Consider the following 24655-nt stretch of genomic DNA (forward strand, 5'->3'; position numbering starts at 1 on the left):
CATGTATAAAATGGGGATGATACTAGTACCTATCCCCGGGTCATCTTACAGGATTACTATGAGGATTAGATGGGTTAATGCATGTAAAGCACTTAGGACCATTTAGCACATTGTAAGTACTCATTAAGTGGGTTTATTTTTATTTTATGATTGTTATTGTATGTTAGAGGTAGAATTTTCACCCTTACTCTTCTTTCTCTCCCCCTTCTGTTGTGTAGGTGTTTGCTTGGGGCTATAACAACTGTGGCCAGGTGGGATCAGGATCTACAGCAAATCAACCAACTCCTCGCAAAGTTACAAACTGTTTACATATTAAGAGGGTGGTTGGCATTGCCTGCGGTCAGACCTCGTCCATGGCTGTTCTGGACAATGGTGAGGTGAGCAATGTCTGCATCCCCCTTTCTCCTCCTACCTCCTCCTTCAGTGAAATGTCCTTTTCTTTCCAGGTCGATTCTGGAAGGAAGACTGCTTTGTTTTGATAGCTCCGTAGATAGTTAACTGATTGAGGTTGTAACCACAGGATGTTGCTCCTCATTATGAACTTTTAAATTCCAAGATTTATCTGCAAGTAAAGGTTCTAATGTGTTTCTGCCAGATCCAAATAGCCCAGTGCTTATAGGTATTTGTTTGTGATTTAATGTAATAGGTAAAGGAATTTAATACTACCTCTTTCTTCCAATGAAAAAGTGAACTATGCACTCTTTTTTTTTTTTTTTTTTTTCAAGTGAAAGCAGGTTTATTTAGAGAGATACTCATTGCATAGAGAGAATGCGGTCCATCTCAGAAAGTGAGAGCGGCCCTGGGAGAAACACACTCCACTGACAGAGTGCGGGCCATCTCCGAAGGCAAGAGGCAATGTGCACTCTTTAAAGTTAGCTGATGATGTTTATACGCAGTAACTCTAATGGGCATGAAGGCTCTGTACCTAGCTACATCTGGAATGTTTGTCCACAGGAAGAAGCAACTTGCAAAAGGAGAATTTTTCACCCTGATTGTTATTAGCTACTTTAAAAAACCCACCTTTCTACCTTAGTCACCTTTGAGCTGATCGTTATTTCTATAAAATAATTCTGGTTGAAGCTTTTACTTCAGTGGACTTGTTACCACCTGTGTCTGTCTCAGTGCACAAAAATTATTCAAAGGTGCTTCTTTGGACACAGACGTATGGCATCCTGCATTGGGCTGCGAGGGTGGTTTAGAGTTTACTGAATACTCGGCTTTGTTAGCTCACTTTTTGAATCAATCCTGATATCACGCCGGAGGGCTTTCGAATTCCTTGGGATAGTCATCTAACATCCTCCATTCCAGTATTTTCCACTTCTTTATTTTAAAAAATAAATTTAATTTTAAAATTATTATTATGTGGTTATTTCAACAAAGGAAAACAAATGAAACATATAAAGTAAAAAGTGAATACCTTTCCTTCAGTTTTGTTAATAGTTTGATGTATATCCTTTTGGACTTTTCTCTATAGTTAGTTATGTATGGTTGAGAATAATTACCTTCTTTAAACAATGGGATTGTTATACCTACTGCTTTTTTCTGCCAGTCTGCAACTTTTCTGCTTAACAACGTATATGTTTTACCTGAATCTATTATCAGACCATTGATAGTTGCTTTCCATTATAATAGTTGCTTAGTTTTCTTTGTATGGATGTTGGTTTTCCTTGTGCACATGACCCACATCCAGAGCTCTCCTGATGGGCCTTTCACTTGTTTTTTATATTTGTTTATAAACCTTGTTGCACTGCTTTTCTGTTACTGTTTGTGAATGTGTATATCTTTGCACACTCATGCAAGTATGTCTATAGAATAATTTCCCAGAAATAGGATTTCTGGGTCAGGGAGTATGTCATTAGAATTTTTGATAGCTGTTGCCAAATTTCTCCCCAGAAAGTTCAAACCTATTAGACTTCTGACGTTGAAAGTGCTTTTAACCATCTCTTGTTAGTACCCTAAACTCCACGTCCCCTTTTTCCCTCTGTCACCCTGACTGGAAAGGCCTCACCGATGCCCGTTTGCCCTGTGTTGCCATGGGGCGTGTTGCCACCCATATCTCGTGTTTCTGATTTGAGCCAGGCCTTTTGTCTGTTCCTCACCAGTACTTTACCCATGTCCCATGCTGGTCATTCTAAACCTTTAACACTCGCTGTCAAACCTGTGCCCAGCTCTGCTGCTTTCAGCTGATGACCCCCTCTTGCTTAGGGCGTCTAAGGGATCGCCACACTCCCTCGTGTCTCCTTCTTTAACCTCTTTCCTGGTCCCTCTTGTGGTGCCGCTGTCACCGCCTTCGTTGGGCCCTCATCAGAGCTCACCTGTTTGCTGATAGGAGATGAGGTTGTATGTCGAGGTCTCCCTGCCTCTGGTCTTACACGCTGCAGTCACGCTTCATGTTGCCGCCAGCGTGATCTTTCCAGAATACAAATGTAGTCATATTGATCTCAGGTTTGGAATATTTCAGTGGGAGATGCACAGATGCATTGCACTTTCCTCGGTTTGTGTTCTGGCCCTTTGGGCCCTTACCTTTCCTTCTAGTGTCTCCCCAGCCACCACCCCAGCTGTCTCCAGCATGTTCTGTGCCCTCCCCCTGAAGTGCCTTCAACCCTGCTCAGACTTCTGCTTTCAGAAAAGTCTTGCCTAAACTTTCTTCTGTGGCTAAATCCTTTCTCCTCTCTACCTGTAGTGCCTTGATTATATCTCTATTATAGCACTTGCCACCTGGCTGCAAAAGAATTGCACGTGTCCATCTCTCCTGTTAAACTGTTTCCAAAGACTTATTCCTAGTACCTTTCACAACGTCCTGAGATACAGTAGGTACTTAGTAATTGTTAATGAGCCTCAGCTTCCTCATGCGTAAAACAAGAGTTAATGACTTGCCCAAGGCTCTCCAACTAGTAAGCTATGGAGTAGAAACTGCCAGATTCTGTCATCCCTACCCCTAAAGCATCTTCTGTTTGGAGATCAGTTGAGGATCACATTTAGTGGAATGTGAGTGTTGGAAGTGAATAAAGTATCTGATTTGTTTAGATGGATGGCATTTTTAGCTCTTCCCTCTTACCAGCAGTTTTAAAAGGCTGTTCTCCCCCTTTCTCTGTCTAAGGTATACGGCTGGGGCTACAACGGCAATGGCCAGCTAGGCTTGGGAAACAACGGCAATCAGCTGACCCCTGTGAGAGTGGCAGCTTTGCACAGCGTTTGTGTGAACCAGGTACGTATGGTGGACCCTTAGGTGCTCGTCCCCATCTATCTTCCCTGCTCTGAGTTGGCGGAATATTTGCAGGCTCTCAGTTCCCTGACCAGGGATCGAACCCATGCCTCCTGCAGTGGAAGTGTGGGGTCCTAACCACTGGACCGCCAGGGAATTCGCAGAGATTTACTCTTTAGTAAGTCTTTTTGAAGAGTACCCTGTGCCTTCATCTTCCACATTTAATATTATATCTTTCCTAAATTCCCATGATGGGAAGCAAGACCATGGTGCTGGCACACTGGTCTTGATAAGTAAAAAAAAAAACAAAAAACAAAAAAAACAACTAATGGAAAAATATCCAGTAGTCTCAGGTATAGGTTTTTCTAATGCTTTTTTACTGTTGCAGAGAATGTCAGTGCACACCTGATGATGAATTGGCATTCTGCAGAAGCTGGCTGTAATCTTTAAGTAGATGTTTTCCCTGCCCTTCCTGTTCTCCTGTTTATGGTAACCATTTAAATTTACTTGCAGATTGTCTGCGGCTATGCACATACTCTAGCACTAACTGATGAGGGCTTGCTCTATGCCTGGGGAGCTAACACGTATGGGCAGCTGGGAACTGGCAATAAAAATAACCTGCTAAGCCCAGCACACATCATGGTGGAGAAAGAAAGGTAACTTGTCAGTACCATGTCTTGGAATTGTGTGTGCGTTGGGACTTGGGACTGTGTGTGCTGGAGCTGTGGTCTTTGGCTTTGTAGCTGTTCTGTTTATTAACGTTCTTATTTTGAACAAAGGAGTGTTGTACCAGTCAGAATGAACGTGAAGTTGACGTGATCCTTACACAGCTTTCTCAGATAACCACCTGAGATTGGTAGGCATTAATGCATCTGGGTATAATGCCTGCAGCTTCTTGTTGCCTGTTTAGTAGGGAAGGAAAGTGAGGTCTGTCACCATGTTGAAATTTAAAGCGTAGTATAAACTCTCCTTTTTGAGCCAACTAAAACAACTTTTAAACAAATAAAATCTGCCATTGAAAGGGCGTTATCTGTTTAAATATTGATTTGATTTAACGTGTGTTACTGGAATAGATGCTTAATGTTTGTTCAGCCATATTGTAAGGTCTTACCCACTAAGTGTTAGAATGTTGACTTCTGATTCTGGGACCCTGCCTAAGAAGCATACGGAGAATGTAGTAAGTTTGGCTTGATGTCCATTTGGATTGGGACATTCAGAGTCCATGCCCCCCGGACCAGTGCCTATCAGCCTAATGAGTGTTCTGAGCACTGGTAGGGGGTGAGAGACAAAGTTGTGTTTGTAAGGAAATGGTATATTGAATACAATATTTTTTGCTACTGTCTAAGCCTCCAGAACTGTCAGGACATTTTTTTTCCAGTGTCCACTTCCCTCATTTACTTTGGTTTCTATTCCCTTTATCCAGGTTTCCCTCAACAGTGTGCATTATTCATCCTAACTCAGAATGAGGTTAGCATGAGAAGTGGGGCAGCCAGGAAGGGAGACACACAGGACTCTTGCTCTAGTCTTTTGCTTTTGTCAGCATGACTTGGTAGCTAAAGTCCCCGGATCTTGGGCTTTTTGAGGTGTTCTGAGCACGAACTTTTTATTTACCTTGTGTGGCACGCTTGGGCTTCTGTGAAAAAGAAGTGACGTGCATTTTTCTGAAAACTTCCCAGGGTAATAGAGATTGCGGCCTGCCACTCTGCCCACACGTCTGCGGCCAAGACGCAGGGAGGGCACGTGTACATGTGGGGCCAGTGCCGGGGCCAGTCGGTGACCCTGCCTCACCTCACCCACTTCTCCTCCACCGACGACGTGTTCGCCTGCTTCGCCACGCCTGCCGTCACCTGGCGCCTCCTGTCTATAGGTAAGGAAGCTCGGGGCTGCTTCCCCCAGTGAAGGGCCTCACCAGCTGAGCAGTGCTCCTGCACGTTCGCTGGCTGTGGGCTGTTTGAGGTTCAAAACGTTTTATCCTCCGTTAGCTTTAATACCTTTCCCCAAATTAGATTTGCATAATACGATTTATTAAAATGTTATGGAATATTATATGGATTTATTATTTTCTCCCCTTCAGTGTTTTCAGTTTAATTGAAGTGAAATTCACGTACATAAAATTAACCTTTTTTTTTTTTTTTTTTTTTTGGGCGGTATGCGGGCCTCTCACCGCTGTGGCCTCTCCCATTGCGGAGCACAGGCTCCGGACGTGCAGGCCCAGCAGCCATGGCTCACGGGCCCAGCCGCTCCACGGCATGTGGGATCTTCCCAGACCGGGGCACGAACCCGTGTCCCCTGCATCGGCAGGCGGACCCTCAACCACTGCGCCACCAGGGAAGCCCAAATTAACCATTTTTAAAGTGTACGATTCAGAGGCATTTAGTACCTTCACCATGGTGTGCAACCATCATTAATATCAAGTTCTAAAACACTTTCATCACCCTAAAAGAACACACTGTACCCATTCTTTCTTTCCCCCAACCACTGGCAACTACCAATTTGCTTTTTGTTTCTATGGAATTACCTGTTCTGTATGTTTCATGTAAGTGGAATCATACAATGTACAACCTTTTGTGTCTGACTTTTACTCAGTGCTTTTGAGACCCATCCAGGTTGTAGTATGTATCAGTACGTCTTTTCTTTTTATGGCTGAGTGGTATTCTGTTGTATATGTAGACCACATTTTGTTTATCCATTTATCTTTTGATGGACATTTGGATGGTTTCCACCTTTTGGCTATTGTGAATAGTGCTGTTATGAACGTTCATGCACAAATTATTTGTTTGAGGAACCTGCTCTTAAGTGCTTTTGTTATATTCATTACATAATCTAATATAACATGAACCAAAAATGAACTTAAAAAAAAAATCAAGAACTTGTGGTTTTGTTAACTTTGTGGAGTTGTTAATTCCAATTTCCTTCCCTATTTTTCTTTCAATGAATCTCAAATACTGGTTTTTTGGGGAGGGGATCAAAACAGAGGTATTGTAAAGGATAGTGGGGGACTTCCCCTGGTAGTCCAGTGCTTAAGACTCTGAGCTTCTACTGCAGTTGACCCAGGTTCGATCCTTGGTCAGGGGACTAAGATCCCACATGCCGCACTGCCCAGCCTTAAAAACAAAAAAAAAAGGGTAGTGGAATTCAGGTTGATCTTTGGTTATATAATCTGTCCCTTTTCTGAATATTGTCTTCTTCAAGGGTCCATTGTTGATTGAAAATGTTAAAATGTAATCAAGCTGAGTAGCCATTAACATGATTTTAATCTCTTTTTCTTTTATATCTTGTTTATTTCTACCTTTTTGCCAATGTATTTCTTCTAAATCATTCTTTTGTTTGTGATGCAGAGGAAATAAGTGTCATGATACCCTGTGCTTGAAAATTAATATAGCTGTTGACAACACGGGGTTTGGATTGCTCAGCAATTGATATTGAAGGTCTTGTAATAACGTGTCATGCTCAGGTGTGTCAGGTAGCTGGAGCTGTCCTGTCATCAGGTGACCAGTCTATATGGTCATGGGGGCAAGAGTATGTTTAGGAAAAGTGAAACTGCTGCTCAACTTAAAGTGAAACAAATGGAACTTTTCCAGGTTCTTTATAATACAGTATTTTTTTTGCAGTGAATACTGTGATCAAAGAAAATTTAGTTCGTAGAATGGGACTCTTTGGCCGTAGTAACACCTATGTATAGACCCGGTACACATCTCAGAGTCCCATATACTGCTTAACCTGGACCTGTTTATAAAAGGCTTCCCTCATCCCTGGTGGTGCAGTGGTTGAGAGTCCGCCTGCCGATGCAGGGGACACGGGTTTGTGCCCCGGTCCGGGAAGATCCCACATGCCGCGGAGTGGCTGGGCCCGTGAACCATGGCTGCTGAGCCTGTGCTCCACAACAGTGAGAGGCCCGCGTACTGCAAAACAAAAAACAAAAACAAAAGTCTTCCTTCAGGTTCTTGCATTTTAAAATCCTAATCCTGAAAAGACATTCTTTTCAGACCAAACATCCTAATATTTTCTGTTATTAAGTTTGGAAAAAGTATAGTCCTTGAATATAGCTCCCAGTTGACTTCTTTCTCTTGCACCCGCCAAAAGTCAGAAGTGTTTGTTTCCTCTCAGTTTCTGATCTCAGCTGAGTGTCGGGAAGAAAGTCAGAGGATGAATTCACACCTATGAAGAACATTTCTTCTCTGAAGGGAGGTACTATACTTGTTGCCAGAAACCAAGATGGTCCAACCCTTAGGACTAGATGCAGGAGTTGAGGCACTGATAAGAAGCTGTTTTTTTGGTGGGGAGGTTGGTAGCAATCTAGACTCTTGGAATCTGCCCATCTTAGTTATTTCCTTTCTTTCATTCACTGGGGATTCAGGTTACAGGGTCAGGGAAAGCCTGTTTTTTGAGAGCTTGTCCACTTCTCCTCCACAGCCAAGAGAGCTCTGCATTGTCAGGGTAGGGAGAGGATGTATGTTAAGGGAATAGGGCTTAGGCGAATGATATTTCCTTGGGAGATTCTGATATTAAAGCTCATGGAAAGCTCCTTTGTTAAGCTTCAGGCTAGTTTTTAGCAGTTGTCCCTCCTCTAAGACGTGCCCTGGTAATAGCAGCTGCTGAGAATCACCTTCTCACCTCGGGGCATGTGGAAATCTGTCTCCTACATCGATGGTACCTTCATTCAGTGCCACCGGGGGTCTCTGGACTTTAAAAATTTCCCCGTTAGCCTTCTTCTACCTCTTTCCCTTTGTTCACGCATGGAAAGCACAAGAAAGTGTTGCATGAGTTTGTACAAGTGCCTTTACTTTTTTTCATGATAGCACAATTCTACTTACATATAAGAATTACATGTACTTACACCTTCCTAACAGGCAGTGTGATCATGGTTTTGTAAAGCTGTTCTTTCTAAGTATACATCCCTACTAAGTAAATTTGCTCTGCTTTTAGATAGTGTGTAAGGATTATTGCTTGTACTGCATTAATTTTGAGCATTAAGAAGGACGTTTAGATTCCAGATAACGAGGGAAAAGGGTCACCCTGTGAAAGAACACAACTCTTAGCCTAAGTGGTGAGTTTGTTCCTTAGGACTCCTTGAGTCAAATTTACCAACTCCTTGAAACTATCCCAAAGCAGAGCAAAGGTGTCCTTAGAGTTTCTTTCGAGGAAAATTGATAAATTCTTAGCCTTAGAAGAGCACCACTCAATTTTTGAGAGAAGTAGTTACCTAATCATGATGATCTATAACTTTCTCTTTTTTAAAAAAAATACACGTTTTTAATGTCTAACTTAGCATGTCAGACTGGTATTTGGCCTTTCCAAATATGTATTTTTTTCTGATGTTTATACACTTCAGACACTTAGGTAACCGCAGCTGCTGAGAATCACCTTCTCATCTCAGGGGGCAACAAAAACTGTCTCCTGTGTCTATAGTACCTTCATTCAGTGCCAGTGAGGGTCCCTGATTTTTTGTTTCCCCATTAGCCTGTGAAATTTAATTTAATTTCTGTGACATTGATTTTAATTTAATACTGTGAAATTGATTTGTTGAGTGAGGTCTGAACTCTTCTGAAAAAAATCTAATGGAATTATCCATCATGCTAATCATTATCTTTCTGAAGTCTTTCAAAGCTTGAACATGTTTCCTGAGCTTCCTGTATTAATGTGCTCGTTTCCTTCAGAGCATGAAGACTTTTTAACAGTTGCAGAGTCACTGAAGAAAGAATTTGACAGTCCGGAAACTGCCGATCTGAAGTTTCGAATTGATGGGAAATATATTCATGTCCATAAAGCTGTTTTGAAAATCAGGTATTTTCGCATGAGTTTAGAGTCATCAATAACCTTACTTTCTTCTACAATCTCCATTTCTTTGTTATTCCACAAAATGGGGACTAATAAGAAATAATCTTGGTAGTAGAGAGAAATGGCACAACTCAATCCATTCATTATGAAGAGTTTTGCATGTTATGTGTGTGTGTTTGTGTGTGTGTGCACTCATGTGCCTTTTAGAAAAAGTGTAATGTGGTAGTATTTTTCTGTATTGTTTTTCAAATGAAGGAGATCGTGAATACTTATTTTGATCAAAAAATTTGTATATAAGGTTTAAGAAAAGATTATCAGTGAAAAGCCTATATATCTTTTTTTACTCTTAATTAAAGATTCATTTTCCATAAGCAGAAAACTCTTAGGAATACTGGACTTCCTAGCCCTGAGAGACATCTAATTCCCAATTAAAGAAATGTTTTTAAATATAGTAAATGGCAGGAGTTCTTTGAATAAATGTGAGGGAACTTTGTATTTATTAGTACCTGGACCATTGCTCACTGAGGCTGCCATTACAGAGAAAAAGGCACCTAAAATCAGACCATTGAGAGTTAAACTAGCCACTTACAAGTCTTTTTTGAAAATGTAGTTAAATATTTATTTACAAAATAACAAGTTTTAAGGAACTGAAAAGCTATGTCATTCATTACTTTAAGGGAGTAAGTATCTGCACCAAAGTATTAACTGAAAAGGTGAATGGGAAATGTTTCTATCTGTGAACCTGTGGCCAGCCAGTCTGTTCCTTTCCTGTATAGTTTTCTGACCGATTTCATCTATTAGTTCTTGCTTAGACAACTGCATCTTTTTACTTCCCAGATGAGGTAAGTTCCTTTGTAAGTGGAGCCATTCTTTTAGTATTCTGAATATTCTGATATTGAAAGTATTTTTGTGTTTATAGTGTAACTCATTTTAAAAGGATTTGAAAAGGTGATTTTAAAAAAATTATAAAGTATGTTATACTTGAAAACTGAATATTCAGAAATCAGTTCCTCATAGGGACTTCCCTAGTGGCACAGTAGTTAAGAATCTGCCTGCTAATGCAGGGGACACGGGTTCGATACCTGGTCTGGGAAGATCCCACATGCTGCAGAGCAACTAAGCCCATGCACTACAACTACTGAGCCTGTGCTCTAGAGCTTGTGACCCACAGCTGCTGAGCCCGCGTGCCACAGCTACTGAAGCCCACGCACCTAGAGCCCGTGCTCTGAAACGAGAAGCCACCACAATGAGAAGCCAGCACACCTCAACAAAGAGTAGCCCCCGCTCGCTGCAACTAGACAAAGCCCGCGTGCAGCAATGAAGACCCAATGCAGCCAAAATAATAAATAAACAAATAGAAAGAAATCAGTTCCTCATATAGGTGGATTTGTGTATGAAATACAATACAAAAAGACCTATTTAGGTTTTCTTGAAATATGTGACTATTCTAGTGAATGTGTTTTATAAATAAATTGGTAACCGGCTTGGGAGGAGAGGGAGGGGATCAGGTCAGAGCAAAGGAACAAAATAGGGGTGGTGGCTGTTTTGAAGATGAGTCAGAAAAGAAGGAAAATTGTCATGTAAGGTAATGGGAAAAAAATCCTCTTAAATATAATTCAGTTAACATTTAAAACAGTTTTAAGAATATGCTGATTACATGACACACAAAAAATGAATCATTTGAATGACGTGAACATATATCAAAAGTTTGAACACTCATTTCTGAGTTTCTTTTAACTTCATTGTTTAAAATGCCCTTCTATACAACATTTTTTTAAAAAAAGAAGCAAGCAGAAAAACTTGATCTGAATGGGGTCTATCAGATGCAAACAGTGGTACTGTTGAAGTGGTAGGTACTTCTAGGCTCCATGTATAATTCTTACTATTTAATAGCAGTATAAAAAATGAAAGTGAGTGTACGTAAAAGGTGAATGTAAAAGCCCTTGCCTGCGGAATATGTTTGGGTTCTTGGTCATGGGATGATGTATCTGGTTGGCCAAAAAGTTCATTTGGGTTTTTCCGTAACATCTTACGGAAAAACCCGAACAAACTTTTTGGCCAACCCAATACTACTCAAATATTAGTAGTTAAGCATACCTGTAATATTTGTTTATCCCTGATTTCATCAACTTAATTAGGTAACTTTTGCTGTTCCGTTTTAGGTGTGAGCACTTTAGATCCATGTTCCAGTCTTATTGGAATGAGGACATGAAGGAGGTGATAGAAATAGACCAGTTTTCCTACGCAGTGTACCGTGCCTTTCTCCAGTACCTCTACACAGATACAGTGGATCTGCCGCCTGAAGATGCTATAGGTACCAGCCACGTTGGGACTGGCCAGGGCACAGGGTCAAAAATATAACTCCCTGTATTCTTATAGTACTGAAATGTAAAAAGTTTCAGGTTTATTGGTTTTTACATGGTTTTTAAGAAAGATTTGAAGTAAATGCCTTTAAAAAATAGTACTGTATTTGGGAGAGGGATGGACTCAGAGTTTGGGGTTAGTAGATGCAAACTATTACATATAGAATGGTTAAACAACAAGGTCCTACTGTATAGCACGGGGAACTATATTCAGTATCCTGGGATAAACCATAATGGAAAAGAATATAAAAAATAATGTATACCTGTGTATAACTGAGTCACTTTGCTGTACAGCAGAAATTAACACAAGATTGTAAATCAACTGTACTTCAATAAAAAATTTTTTAAAGATAGTATTGTACAGATATGGTTAATAATTATGGACACCATATATGACTGTAGTCTTATTTTACTTTTTTAATACTGAAGTATAAGTTGCTAATGGATTTAGCTTATCATTTTGGAAACAAAATGAGGGGGGAAATTCAGTTTTTTCCCCTTCCTTTGTACTACAGAAGAAATTGTATAAAGTGAGTATAGGAGAGGTAAGTTTGGGAGGTGGGGAACGGATGGACTGAAAAAGAGAATTTATTTAATAAAATTCAGAGTGTTATTCCCTAAGAAGCTTCTGCTGATTTATCTACACAACTCTTCACCAAAATGAAATATATATATATTTATAAATTATTGGAAATTATTGTAACCTCAATTAAGCTTTCCACATTTTACTTTTAGGTCTTTTGGATTTGGCGACATCTTACTGTGAAAACAGACTGAAGAAACTTTGTCAGCACATTATCAAGCGAGGAATCACTGTGGAGAATGCCTTTTCATTGTTCTCTGCCGCGGTCAGATATGATGCAGAGGTAACATAAGATAATAAGCAGAAACACAAACTGCCCTTAACACCCCGTGAGCACGTTTCTCCTTTCTTGTATGAGACAAGAAGCATGATGAGTAACTTCACTTCTATGTAGGGAATCATTGAACTGACTGACCCCTAAAAAATGAAATCTGGCTTGCTTTATTCTCTGTTCATAGTTTCAAAAATGGTTGTTTCTCTACTTATATTTTTACCTAAGATAGGAAGCTAACCGAAGTCCCAGCAGCTATACTGCAGGTTGGACTATAAAGTGCCATACCTAGTGGGACTAACAAACAGCATATTTTAGTTTCAAGTATTTCTCCAGGTCAGCTTAATATATTTTTCTCAAGATCCACTTTGCTGTCTCCCCAGCTCTCCCCTGTCGTAAACCAAGGCTGCCCTGTGATTTATAGCAGTGTATGCTCTGAAATTCTATCATCGTCTAATTATCACTCACAGTTATTCATGGGTGAAGAGCTTGCTCTGGACTCCTTTTTGTTTGTTTGCTTTTTATATTGGATTGATGGATGGATCTCTAGAGAGTCTCTGAATGAATGGGCTTTTGGGAGTCTTGTGTTTTAGACATTTATGTACATTTTCTTTAAGTTAAGAGCCATGATATCATCAGATTGTAAGCTCCCTCTGAGCAGGAACTGTATCTTATCCATCTGTGTGCCTTGTGCCTGGCACATGATAAATGTTTGTTGAACTGAATGAAGATTGTACCACGTGAAGGATACATGAAGGATAATTAGTGAACTAAAGGCTGGTATGGTTGGTTTTACATATTCATGGAGAATAAAAGTCAAAGAGCAAGAGTTTTGGAGTTACAGATGTCTAGCTAAGGTGTGCACCCTAAATGGCACAATTAGTCTTTCTTATAGGTATTTTGTCATCATATGATGAGGCAGATTACCTGGTATCAGGGAAGTTACCAGACACCTGCAAAGATCTGCAGCTGTGGCCTTGGAGATGTGGTGGATAGACTTCATCTTTGTCACATTTGGGGATCAGATATAGCTGATTTTCTCTGTGACCTTTTCAACAGATGGAATGATGATCAAAGTCAATCATGTCTAATGGGAAATGGAAACATAGTTTTTTTCCTACCCTTGCTTTGTCATCGTGAACATCTTTATTAGAAATGCTATTTCTTTAGATTTTATTTCTGCCCAATGATGTAATTTTAAATTGGTCCATGGCTTTTCTGTCCATTTGGTGATTGACTTTAGAATCTTCTGTGTCTCACCATACTCCTCCTCAGTGCTGATGAGTTCCATATTCTTGGGATTAGCATCTTGCTGACCAAAACCAGTCAGAACCACCTGGGCAGAGGCAGATATCTCGGCTCAAGTTGCTGGAAATTTCTTTCTCACTTTCAGCTAAAATCTACCCCAAAAAGTTTATAGAAAATGCCTTATTCCACTTCTACCCAGGCTGGTTGATCATTTCCTTCACTAGTTTTCACTTTTCTGATATCAAGTATAGATACATTAAAAGCTGCCCCTTGTTTGAGACGACAAATGCATGTGCTTCCCAGAGTCCGTCACGGTGCGGGCATATAGTTCGCACTCAGAAATGTATGTTGAGTTAAATGAACCAATGAATGTGTAATATTTGAAACACCTCACCATGAAGTTCTGCTTTTTTAAAAAAATGTAAAAACAAACAAACAACAACTCACAAACCCGCAAATATTACACATTCACTGTAGAAAAATAAGAAAATAGAAGGCAAAAAGCCTTCTTTCTAGGTAGTATGGTTTTGATTGTGTTGGGAGTTATGTAATCGACTAATGTAGCTTTACGTTTTATTTCCTTAATACTGTAGAATGTAGAAAGTAAATAAATGAAGTCTCTAGAATATAAAAATAAAACCCACTTACTACATCTATTAGTTGATGGGAAGCTGCTCCTAAGACAGATTGGAAATTAGCTGCAAAATCCGTTGTTTTCAGGCATTGAACTTGGGTACCCTACTTGACTTTCCCTTCACTCTGTTGGTTGAAATGCTGGGAGGATGGAGACTACCTGCCTCTCATGTTTCTTCTCTTTGCTATAAAAATTATTGTGGTTCCTCCATGCCTCCTTTTGACAAGAGAATTTTGAAGCAAATGGACATACATAAAAAGAGCAAAAATGTATTGACTCAGTAGTTGTGGAGATTTTAAAAAGTAAGCTAGTTGTTGTGGAACCCTTGCATTATGAATGCATTGTCAAACTTTCTGCACGTTTTTATAAAGTAAAGAAGGACTTGGAGGAGCACTTAAATATTCCTCTAGTACAAACCTGAATAAGTATCGACATCAAGGGAGAAAATGCGTATAAAACATTGTCTCGTGATAGTTCTGATCACATTATAAACATTTTGAAATGCTTCTATTTATACTGTTTCTTTTCAGGAGATTTTTGTTTTCTGTGTCTGTTTGAACATTAGATGAAACAGTTGGGGAATTTTTTTTTGTTTAACCAGAGTAGAGGACTTTCCAGAAAATCCTACTTTCTGAGCAGCTATGTCTTAAAATTTTGCTTCTGGTGGGAAGCAATAAATATGAGCCAGGAATCTAATTCCAAAATTGATTTGGGATATGAGTATTGGAAAACTTCATGCTAAAGCCAGATGGTCAGCATTTATTGCTTTTTTCAAAGGGTTAAATTAAAAGTTTTATGTGATCAGTAGACTGTAAAATACTTTTTGGGTAGTGAGAGAAGGCACCTTTAAAATTTTTTTCCAGTATAGTGAGACACTTAAAAACATTCTAAAAAACAAAATCAAAACCTACTTTGATGTGGAATATTTTGTACTTGATATACAGTTGACCCTTGAACAATGCAGGGGTTAATCACATATAACTTATAGTCAGCCCTCCATATCCCTGGTTCGTCCTCATCTGCGGATTCAACCAAACTTAGATCCTGTAGTGCTGTAGTATGTACTATTGAAAAATATCCTGGGTAAGTGGACCCGCGCAATTCAAACCTGCGTTGTTCAAGGGTCAACTATACTATCAAGTGAATTCGAGACTATAGTGTTTGGGTTTTGTTATCTAATTATTTTAACAACACGTTTGGACAGTTAGGTGTGGTTCTCGGTATCTGCCATCTGAAATGTGTCTCAAGGGTGGCCTATGACACAGAGGTCTCACCCTGGCCAAGTGTCCTTCCACAGGAAGTCTTAGCCTCTCATGTATTTTAGATTTTAAGGCTGGATAAGAACTCCGTTGAAGGCTGCATTAGCATTTTTAAAATGTGGATATTAAGACCATCAATTCTCTGTGTTTTGTTTCTAAAGAAAATCTGTGGAAAGGAAAAACAACTTATTTTCAGAGTGTGTATAGTGATTAGAATAATTTAATTTAAATGCTTAAAGATTTGGAGCAAATTTATAAATTTAGAATAGCAATATTTTATTTTGATCTTCCTTACTAATTATAACAAATCTGATATCTGATTTGCCCCAGAACCACTTTACAATAATTTCACCACAGAATGTCATAAACATGGACTTTGGTTTCTAAAACACCAAGAATACCATATTAGACTCCTTGATTTTACACCCTTCCCCACTTTCTTATTCCATGGCCTTGAGAAGACTCTTAGGAACTTTTTTCATCTACTAGTCAAGTGCTCCTTCTCATCCTTCTTAGAAATTTTTTTTTTTTTTTAAGCCCAGCAGTCCTGTTATAGTTGACTTATTAGTTGGGTAAGAGTTGCATTTTCTTCTAGGTAATTGAAGATCTGATTGTTTGCAGCATGAGGTGAACAGATCATGTAGGTTTTTATAGTATTTAAGAATTATCAGAAGGGTGTTTATCTAATCCACATGTCAACATCAATAGCACACTGGCTCAGGTTGCGAAGTGAATGTGCTTGGCTGTGCCACTCTCTGGTTCAGGCAAATGAATGTGCAAATTCCAGTTTCTCTCTTCAGGTGTGTTCAGTGCTTCCTTTTCCCAAGTTCTGCCTTATCCAAGGTGTAATTAGTTATTTAAACAACCCAGACTTAGATTATTTTCAGTATTCTTGAAACTGTTAAACATTTGTTGAATACAGTTGACCCTTGATCAACACAGGTTTGAATTGCACAGATCCACTTATATGTCGATATTTTTTAATAGTAAATACTACAGTACTACACGATCCACGGTTGGTTGAACCTGTGATTGTGGAGGGCCAACTATTAATTATACTTGGATTAACCCCTGTGTTTTTCAAGTCTCAACTGTACTGAGAAATCTTTCCAAACTAATTGGAGGGGAAGGGAAGGCAGTTGATAAAACTATTTTCATAGGTATATGAACTGATTTGTAATTAGAAGCACCATTTGTATACCTGTACTATATAAAAAAGTTCTTAAAGTATATACTCAAGGTAATATAGTGTGGCTCACGGGCTTAGTTGCTCCGCGGCATGTGGGATCCTCCCAGACCAGGGCTCGAACCTGTGTCCCCTGCATTGGCAGGCAGATTCTTAACCACTGCGCCACCAGGGAAGCCCCTGTTCCAATGCTTGAAGGGACAAACAACAATATAGTAGAGTTTTGCTGGAGATGAAAGCATGTCTTAGCATAGGTAAAAATAGATCTTTTTTAAAAATTTTATTTTATTTATTTATTTTTGGCTGTGTTGGGTCTTCGTTGTGTGTGCGGGCTTTCTCTAGTTGCAGTGAGCAGGGGCTACTCTTCGTTGTGGTGCGCAGGCTTCTCATTGTGGTGGCTTCTGTTATTGTGGAGCATGGGCTCTAGGCGCACAGGCTTCAGTAGTTGTGGCACACGGGCTCAGTAGTTGTGGCTCGTGGCCTCTAGGCACGCGGGCTCAGTAGTTGTGGTGCACGGGCTTAGTTGCTACGCGGCATGTGGGATCTTCCCGGACCAGGGCTTGAACCCGTGTCCCCTGCATTGACAGGCGGATTCTTAACCACTGCGCCACCAGGGAAGCCCAGAAATAGATTTTTAAATTGTTCTGGTTTGCCACTTGTGTATGTTACTCTCCCTCTGAACGTTGGTAGTTGGTAACTTCCATTTGTCTAACTGAAAAGTCAAGTCTCTGTGACTATTCTTTTGTGGATTGACTATCCGAGAAATTAGCATGGTGGAAGTTGTAGTACATTATTCTTTGTGGCTTTAAAAATGAAGGCATTTTTATATAGGAGAGCATGAAAGTGAATTTAAGGTCTTTGGAAGTTTTATTTTTAATGTGTCACTTTAGGTTGACCATTTCTCTTCATCACTTTTCTGTTTCTTAAAGTCTTCTCTTCCTTGGACCAAATGACCCACATCTTAATTCTTTTCTCTGACTTCTTGAATGTGGTAAAACATATGATATGGACAAAAGTTGCTTTCAGCTTTTTAAAACCATGTCTTTGAGTGACTAGACTATGTGATAACCATGAGGAAATCACCCCACCACTGTGTGTGTGTGTGTGTGTGTGTGTGTGTGTGTGTGTGTGTGTGTGTGTGTGTGTGTGTGTGTGTGTGTTTTGAAGAGTCAGACTTGAGTAGGGGAACCATTGCTTTTACTGTGTGGTGAGTAAATAGTTTGTATTTTTCTGACATGTACCTGTGGTCACTTGTTTGCCTAGTTTGAGGTTTCTGGCCTCAAATCTCTTCTGGGGGAGGGTGAGGGAGCTGGAGAGAAGTAATTCAAAGTTAATTTAAAAAGGCCTCTTCTTGTTTTTATTTTTGTTGTGTGTGTCCAGGATTTAGAAGAATTCTGCTTTAAGTTTTGCATCAATCATTTGACAGAAGTTACACAGACTGCAGCATTTTGGCAAATGGATGGCCCTCTGCTAAAGGAATTCATTGCTAAAGCCAGTAAATGTGGAGCCTTTAAGAACTGAAGCCCAAGACTGCTGGGTTTTGTGTGAGTGCTCTGGGGCTGGTGATGGTGTGTCGTTTGTGCTCTATGGGTGATGTAATTCTGCAGGTAAAAGAGCCCATCAGGTTGTTTTGCTCACATGGAGGTACAGTTCTCTGTGTAAGGATACAGGAAGGGTGTACGGCTTTTCCTGAACCCATTTTAAACAACCCTTATTTCCAGATGTGTATATTTTAAATGTGACCTTAACGTTTGGCTGGGACATTGTAAAAGGGTGAAAGTCTAGCTGGTTGTTTGTTTTTTGTTTGGTTTGGTTTTGATTAGAGGAACTCCTGAAGTTGGAAAGGGGGCTTTGCGGCACGTCTCCTGGCTTGCATATCAACAACCCTTTTGACGCCAGGGGTTGGGATAGGGTGCCAACTGTGAGAGATGTAGAGGCCCCGCTGGGAATGACAGATGCTGACTTGGGGGCTTGTTGAAGGGCTGCATTAGTTGTTAGTTCAGTAGCCTCACTGTGAAGGAATAGTTAAGATTGTCTGAGGTTTTTGTTTGTGTGTTTGCATTATTGATGACTTTTTAAATTTCAAAATAATATTCAATTTAATATAAGCCTATTGAAATGATAATTATGTGAAGATGGATTTCTAGGTTAGTCAGGGTTTCTCTTAAGACTTAAGTACATAAAGAGTAGTAACGTAGAACTATCTGTGAAAACTTGATAATGAAAGAAACTTCGTTTGGGTGAAAGCGGATATTTTATAACTCAGAGTCTCCCCTACTAACAGCGTTTTTATTAAGGTTAAATTTGAGAACCCAAATTGAAATCCCCCCACCTTTTCTCCTGTAAATGCTAATCATATAAGAGGAAAATAGTGACATATTCAGTGTACTCTTGCCTTCCTGAATTGTGGTTGCTGAATCATCAGATCTGCTACGTCTGACTCAAATCAGTGGTTCTTAAAACCAAGTTTCTTACAGGACTTAATAGAATTTGTTTTTATTGATTTTTATCTATGCCAAATGCTGTCACGCATTTTGCTTATTTGAAATGTCACCAGCTTTCACATTTGATTTTCCTTTCCTTTTAATTGTGTTAGGTAACTTTGAAAAGGGATCTAAATTATGAGGGCGATTTTTGGTCTGGTTATGAAATGTGACTTTGGGAAGTAAGAGTGTTCAACTCTGAGTTTTATCCTGTGTGCCCGTTGAGCTTGCTTCAAGAACAAAGCTTTATTCTGCTCTCTGGCCCACGGACTCATTTCCATTTGTGGGAGCTCCTTTAGTGAACTGTTTCATGTTTGGAAGGTCCTCCATCTGAATTTAGAGACCGAATCCATTTTCAGACCCCAATTAACAAGAGGGTGAAGAGATGCTGCAGCTACTGTTTTTAACAATGTTTCTAAGTGTATGTTGGTGGGTGAGGGCCCAAAGATGGAAATTCATTGATAGGTGAAATAAACACAAACCTGGAAGTCCCAGCCCCCTTTTCTTGACCATGTTGCAAGTGATCGAAGCCCAGTGAGTTATTAGGTTAGAATTAGTTCTGCAACATAATAGAATTTTCTTACTAGGTTGATAAATGTACATTAATTTGATTATTAGCTATGATGGGTAGTGTTTCTAACAATCACTGTCTATAGGCTTATGATCTGGACAAAACAAGAACTTCAGTAAGTTTACTATTGCTCTTACTTGAAAAAAAAACTTTGAAAAAGCACAAATTAACCTAGATCCATTTCCATAGATAGTTCATTCACTAAGCAAATATTTACTGAGTTCCCAATAGATGACGAACCACTTCTCATATTAGATTACTGAGTAATTTGTATGAGTATATTTTCAGTGAAGAGAACAGAAAAAAGTCTCTCAGAAAGTACTTGAGTATCTTGTGTTGTTTTTTTTTTAAATATGCTCTCTTATTTTTCTACTTGGTTTTGTTGTTAATCATAGCAGGTGATGAAAACTATTCTTTGAATTGTTTTTTTTCATCTGATATAATAATGAAAGCCAAAGTATTGGTATTTCTTCAAATAGCGCTAAAGTGTACTCTTGAACTTCCTACTGGAACAAGGTTTGATACGCTAGTTATATAGGTTGTATTTATGTGATGTTTAGAGTGACATATTAATAAATAAAGCAATCTGTTAAAATAGCATGTAGAGTTATTTTTTCCCTCTCAAAAATCAATAATATGCAGCCTTAAAAGGGAAGGAAATTCTGACACATGCTGCAGCTTGGATGAACCTTGAGGACATTATGCTAAGTGAAATAAGCCAGTCACAAAAGGACAAGTACTGTATGATTCCATTTACATGAGGTCCCTGGAGTAGTCAGATTCATAGAAAGTAGAATGGTGGTTGGCAGGGGCTGGGAGAAAGGGTATGAGGGGTTATTGTTTAATAGGTACAGAGTTTCAGTTTTGCAAGATGGAAAGACTTCTGTGCGTGGATGATACACAACAATGTGAATGGACTTAACGCCACTGAACTGTACACTTAAGCATGGTTAACATGGTAATGTGTATTTTGCCAGTTTAAAAAAAACCAGTACTGTGATTCTTGGGTATCAGACTAAAAACAGGTACCACCATAAACATGCTGTTTCTCAACTACCCTCCCCACCCCAGAAGATATGCTTTGGTTTTATTCCTGCTGAAAGATACTACAATTGAACTGTCACAGTAGAAAAACGTATGTGGATCCTTTTCGGGACTTATAAATGAAGGGAGAGACGTAGTCCCTCTTCTCAAGGAATGTAAAAATTATTGGGAGAGAGGAGAGAGGTTTAGGAATTAACAACATAATAACATTTATAAACAGCTTTTCGTAAGTCATTGAGAGGAAACCCAATAGGGTTAGTATGAGAAGCAACTGTTCTGAAGGTCATGTTTGTGCAGCATAGGGGGCAACACAAATGTCCTTTTAACTCATTTCCAAAACAACGGTAAGTGGCCCAAGCAAAGGCTTAGAGGTGGGGAATAATGAGCCTTCCAGAACTTTACCATAAGCAAGTTTGTTTGTTTAGAATGGGAAAATAAACCAGGGCCTCTCAGGCGGAAATGTTGGCAAGGGGAGGGCATGTGTTTCTGTGTGTGGTGTGGATGAGAACATTTATTTCGCACAATGCCAGGCATTTTGTGCCCTGTGCTTCACATGCGTTTTCTTTTTTAGTGCCCACATTTTGTACCATAAAGTAGGCAGAATTAGTCTCATATTAAATAATTTTTTTCAGCAGTGACACTGCTAAAGTAAAAATCCAGGTCTGTTTTAATTTGCCCGATATTTGCCACTTGATGACAAATACATGTTGCTCCCTTGTGCTGAGTTACCACCATGAATGGTGAAATTTGAAAGTAAAGTGGTGGACAGAGGGTTTTTTTTAAGAAATAAACATCATGGCATCAGAACTGTTACTCAGATAAGCTTTGCTATAGGATGTAACATCAGGGAGGGAAGCTGAAGTTACAGCATCATCTAGACCAGGGGAAATCTTTATTCAGTGGGTCTGGGATGAAGACTTGTTTTTTTTTTTTTTTCTTTTAATTGAGGTATAGTCGATTTACAATATTATCTTAGTTTTATTTGTTGTTGTTGTTGTTTTTTTTGCAGTACACGGGCCTCTCACCATTGTGGCCTCTCCGTTGCGGAGCACAGGCTCCGGACGCGCAGGCTCAGTGGCCATGGCTCACGGGCCCAGCCGCTCCGCGGCATGTGGGATCCTCCCAGACCGGGGCACGAACCCGTGTCCCCTGCATCGGCAGGCGGACTCTCAACCACTGCGCCACCAGGGAAGCCCCTATCTTAGTTTTAGATAATACAACATAGTGATTCAAAATTTTTATAGATTATACCCATTTATAGTTATTATAAAATATTGGCTGTATTCCCTGTGCAGTACAGTATATCCTTATAGTTTATTTTATACATAGTAATTTGTACCTCTTAATTCCCTACCCCCGCCTTGCCCCTCCCCCCTTCCCATACCCCACTTGTAACCACTAGTTTGTTCTCTGTATCTGTGAGCCTGTTTCTGTTTTGTTATACTCAATAGTTAGTTTTATTTTTAAATTCCATATATAAGTGATAACATACAGTATTTGTCTTTCTCTCTCTGACTTATTTCACTAAGTATAATACTGTCCAGGTCCATCCATGTTGCTGCAAATGTCAGAATTTCCTTCTTTTTGATGACTGACTAGTACACACACACACACACCACATCATCTTTATCCATTCATCTGTTGATGGACACATGGTTGCTTCCATATCATGGTTATTGTAAATAATGCTGCTATGAACATTGGGTTGCACATATCTTTTTGAATTAGTGTTTTCATTTTCTTTGGATATATACCCAGGAGTGGGATTGCTGGATCATATGATAGTTCTATTTTTAGTTTTTTGAGGAACCTCCTTACTGTTTTCCACAGTGACTGCACCAATTTACATTCCTACCATTAGGGTACAAGGGTTCCTTTTTCTCCACATCTTTGCCAACATTTGGTGGTATTTATGGTCTTTTTCTTTTTCTTTCTTTTTTTTTTTTTTTGCTGCTTTGTGCAAGTTGTGGGATCTCAGTTTCCCCAACCAGGGATTGAATACGGGCCACAGCAGTGAATCCTAATCACTAGACTACCAGGAAGCTCCCCTATTTGTGGTCTTTTTGATGATGCCCATTCTGACAGGTGTAAGGTGATACCTCATTGTAGTTTTGATTTGCATTTACCTAGTGTTAGCAGTGTTGAGCATCTTTCTATGTGCCTGTTGGCCATCTATTCATATGTCCTCTTTGGAGAAATGTCCATTCGGGTCTTCTGCCCATTTTTTAACCTCGTTTGTTTTTTGTTTTTTTTTTCCGGTACGCGGGCCTTTCACTGCTGTGGCCTCTCCCATTGTGGAGCACAGGCTCCAGACGCCCAGGCTCAGCAGCCATGGCTCATGGGGCCAGCCGCTCCGTGGCATGTGGGATCTTCCCGGACCGGGGCACGAACCCGCGTCCCCTGCATCGGCAGGCAGACTCTCAACCACTGCGCCACCAGGGAAGCCCCCTCTCGTTTGTATTTTTGATGTTGAGTTGTATGAGCTGTTTATATATTTTGGATATTAACCCTTTATCAGTCGTATCATTTGCAAATATTTTCTACCATTAAGTAGGTTGTCTTTCTGTTTTGTCAATGGTTAATGTGTCATTTAAGGCCAGTGTTTCCTTATTGATTTTCCATCTGGATGATCTGTCCATTGATGTAATTGAGGTGTTAAAGTCTCCTACTATTATTGTGTTACTGTCAGTTTCTCCCTTTTTGTCTGTTAATATTTATTTGCTTTATGTATTTAGGTGGTCCTATGTTGAGTGCATATATATTTACAATTGTTACATCTTCTTGGATTGATCCCTTGATCATTATGTAATGTCCTTCTTTACAGTCTTTTTTTTTTAATAGATCTTTATTGGAGTATAATTGCTTCACAATACTGTGTTAGTTTCTGTTGCACAACAAAGCGAATCAGCCATATGCGTACACATGTCCCCATATCCCCTCCCTCTTGAGCCTCCCGTCCATCCTCCCTCTCCCACCCCAAAGTCTATTTTGTCTGGTACAATATTGCTACCCCAGCTTTCTTTTGATTTCTATTTGCATGGAATGCCCTTTTCCATCCCTTCACTTTCAGTCTACATGTGTCTTTAAATCTGAAGTGAGTCTTTTGTAGGAAGCATGTGTACAGGTCTTGTTTTTGTATCCATTCAGCCAGTCTATGTCTTTTGATTGGAGCATTTAGTCCAGTTACATTTAAAGTAATTATTGATATGTATGTAGCTACTGCCATTTGTTAATTGTTTTGGGGTTGTTTTTGTAGTTCTTTTTTGTTCTTATTCTTTTTTTTTTATATAATGTATTTATTTATTTATTTTAATTTTTGGCTGCGTTGGGCCTTCGTTGCTGCATGCAGGTTTTCTCTAGTTGAGGTGCGCATGCTTCTCATTGTGGTGGCTTCTCTTGTTGCAGAGCACAGGCTCTATTGCCTGGACTTTAGTAGTTGTGGCATCGGGCTTAGTTGCTCTCTGGCATGTGGGATCTTCCCGGACCAAGGCTTGAACCCGTGTCCCCTGCATTGGCAGGCGGATTCTCAACCACTGCGCCACCAGGGAAGCCCTCTTTGTTCTTGGTCCTTGTGATTTGATGACTATCTTTAGCGTTATGTTTGGATTCCTTTCTCTTTTTTGTCTGTGTATCTATTATACATTTTTGGTTTGCAGTTACCACGAGGTTTTTGTATAGCAATCTATATATATATGTGATTATTTTAAGTTGCTGATCTCTTAATTTCAAATGCATTTTAACAGCCCTACATTTGTACTCTTCTGCCCTTATGATTACTGTTTTTGGCATCATATTTTAAATCTATTTATTTTGTGTATCCCTTAACTGCTTATTGTGGATATAGACAATTTTAGTACTTATGTCTTTTAACCTTCCTGCTAGCTTTGTTCATGGATGATTTCCTATCTTTACTGTATGTTTGCCTTTACCAATGAGCTTTTTCTTTTTATAATTTCCATGTTTCTGGTTGTGTCCTTTTCTTTTTCACTAAAACATTTCCTTTAACATTTCTTGTAAAGCTGGTTTGGTG

At 39.6% G+C, this 24655-nt stretch overlaps 1 protein-coding gene across 13 annotated transcripts in view; it reads left to right on the plus strand.

Annotated features, from left to right (window-relative positions):
• Positions 1 to 20159, plus strand: part of RCBTB1 (RCC1 and BTB domain containing protein 1) — a 50456-nt gene extending 30297 nt beyond the window's left edge. For all 13 annotated transcript variants that reach the window (XM_060079990.1, XM_060079996.1, XM_060080002.1 and 10 more), the window contains 8 exons: positions 219 to 377; positions 3101 to 3208; positions 3719 to 3861; positions 4882 to 5072; positions 8863 to 8989; positions 11146 to 11297; positions 12082 to 12212; positions 17908 to 20159. In XM_060079990.1, coding sequence (XP_059935973.1) covers positions 219 to 377; positions 3101 to 3208; positions 3719 to 3861; positions 4882 to 5072; positions 8863 to 8989; positions 11146 to 11297; positions 12082 to 12212; positions 17908 to 18048 — 1152 coding nt within the window. In that variant the 3' untranslated portion in view covers positions 18049 to 20159. The remainder of the gene's footprint in view (positions 1 to 218; positions 378 to 3100; positions 3209 to 3718; positions 3862 to 4881; positions 5073 to 8862; positions 8990 to 11145; positions 11298 to 12081; positions 12213 to 17907) is intronic.
• Positions 20160 to 24655: the final 4496 nt, after the last annotated feature.

Source organism: Mesoplodon densirostris, chromosome 17 (genome assembly GCF_025265405.1).
Source record: "Mesoplodon densirostris isolate mMesDen1 chromosome 17, mMesDen1 primary haplotype, whole genome shotgun sequence".
In the NCBI taxonomy this organism is placed as follows: Eukaryota; Metazoa; Chordata; class Mammalia; order Artiodactyla; family Ziphiidae; genus Mesoplodon; species Mesoplodon densirostris.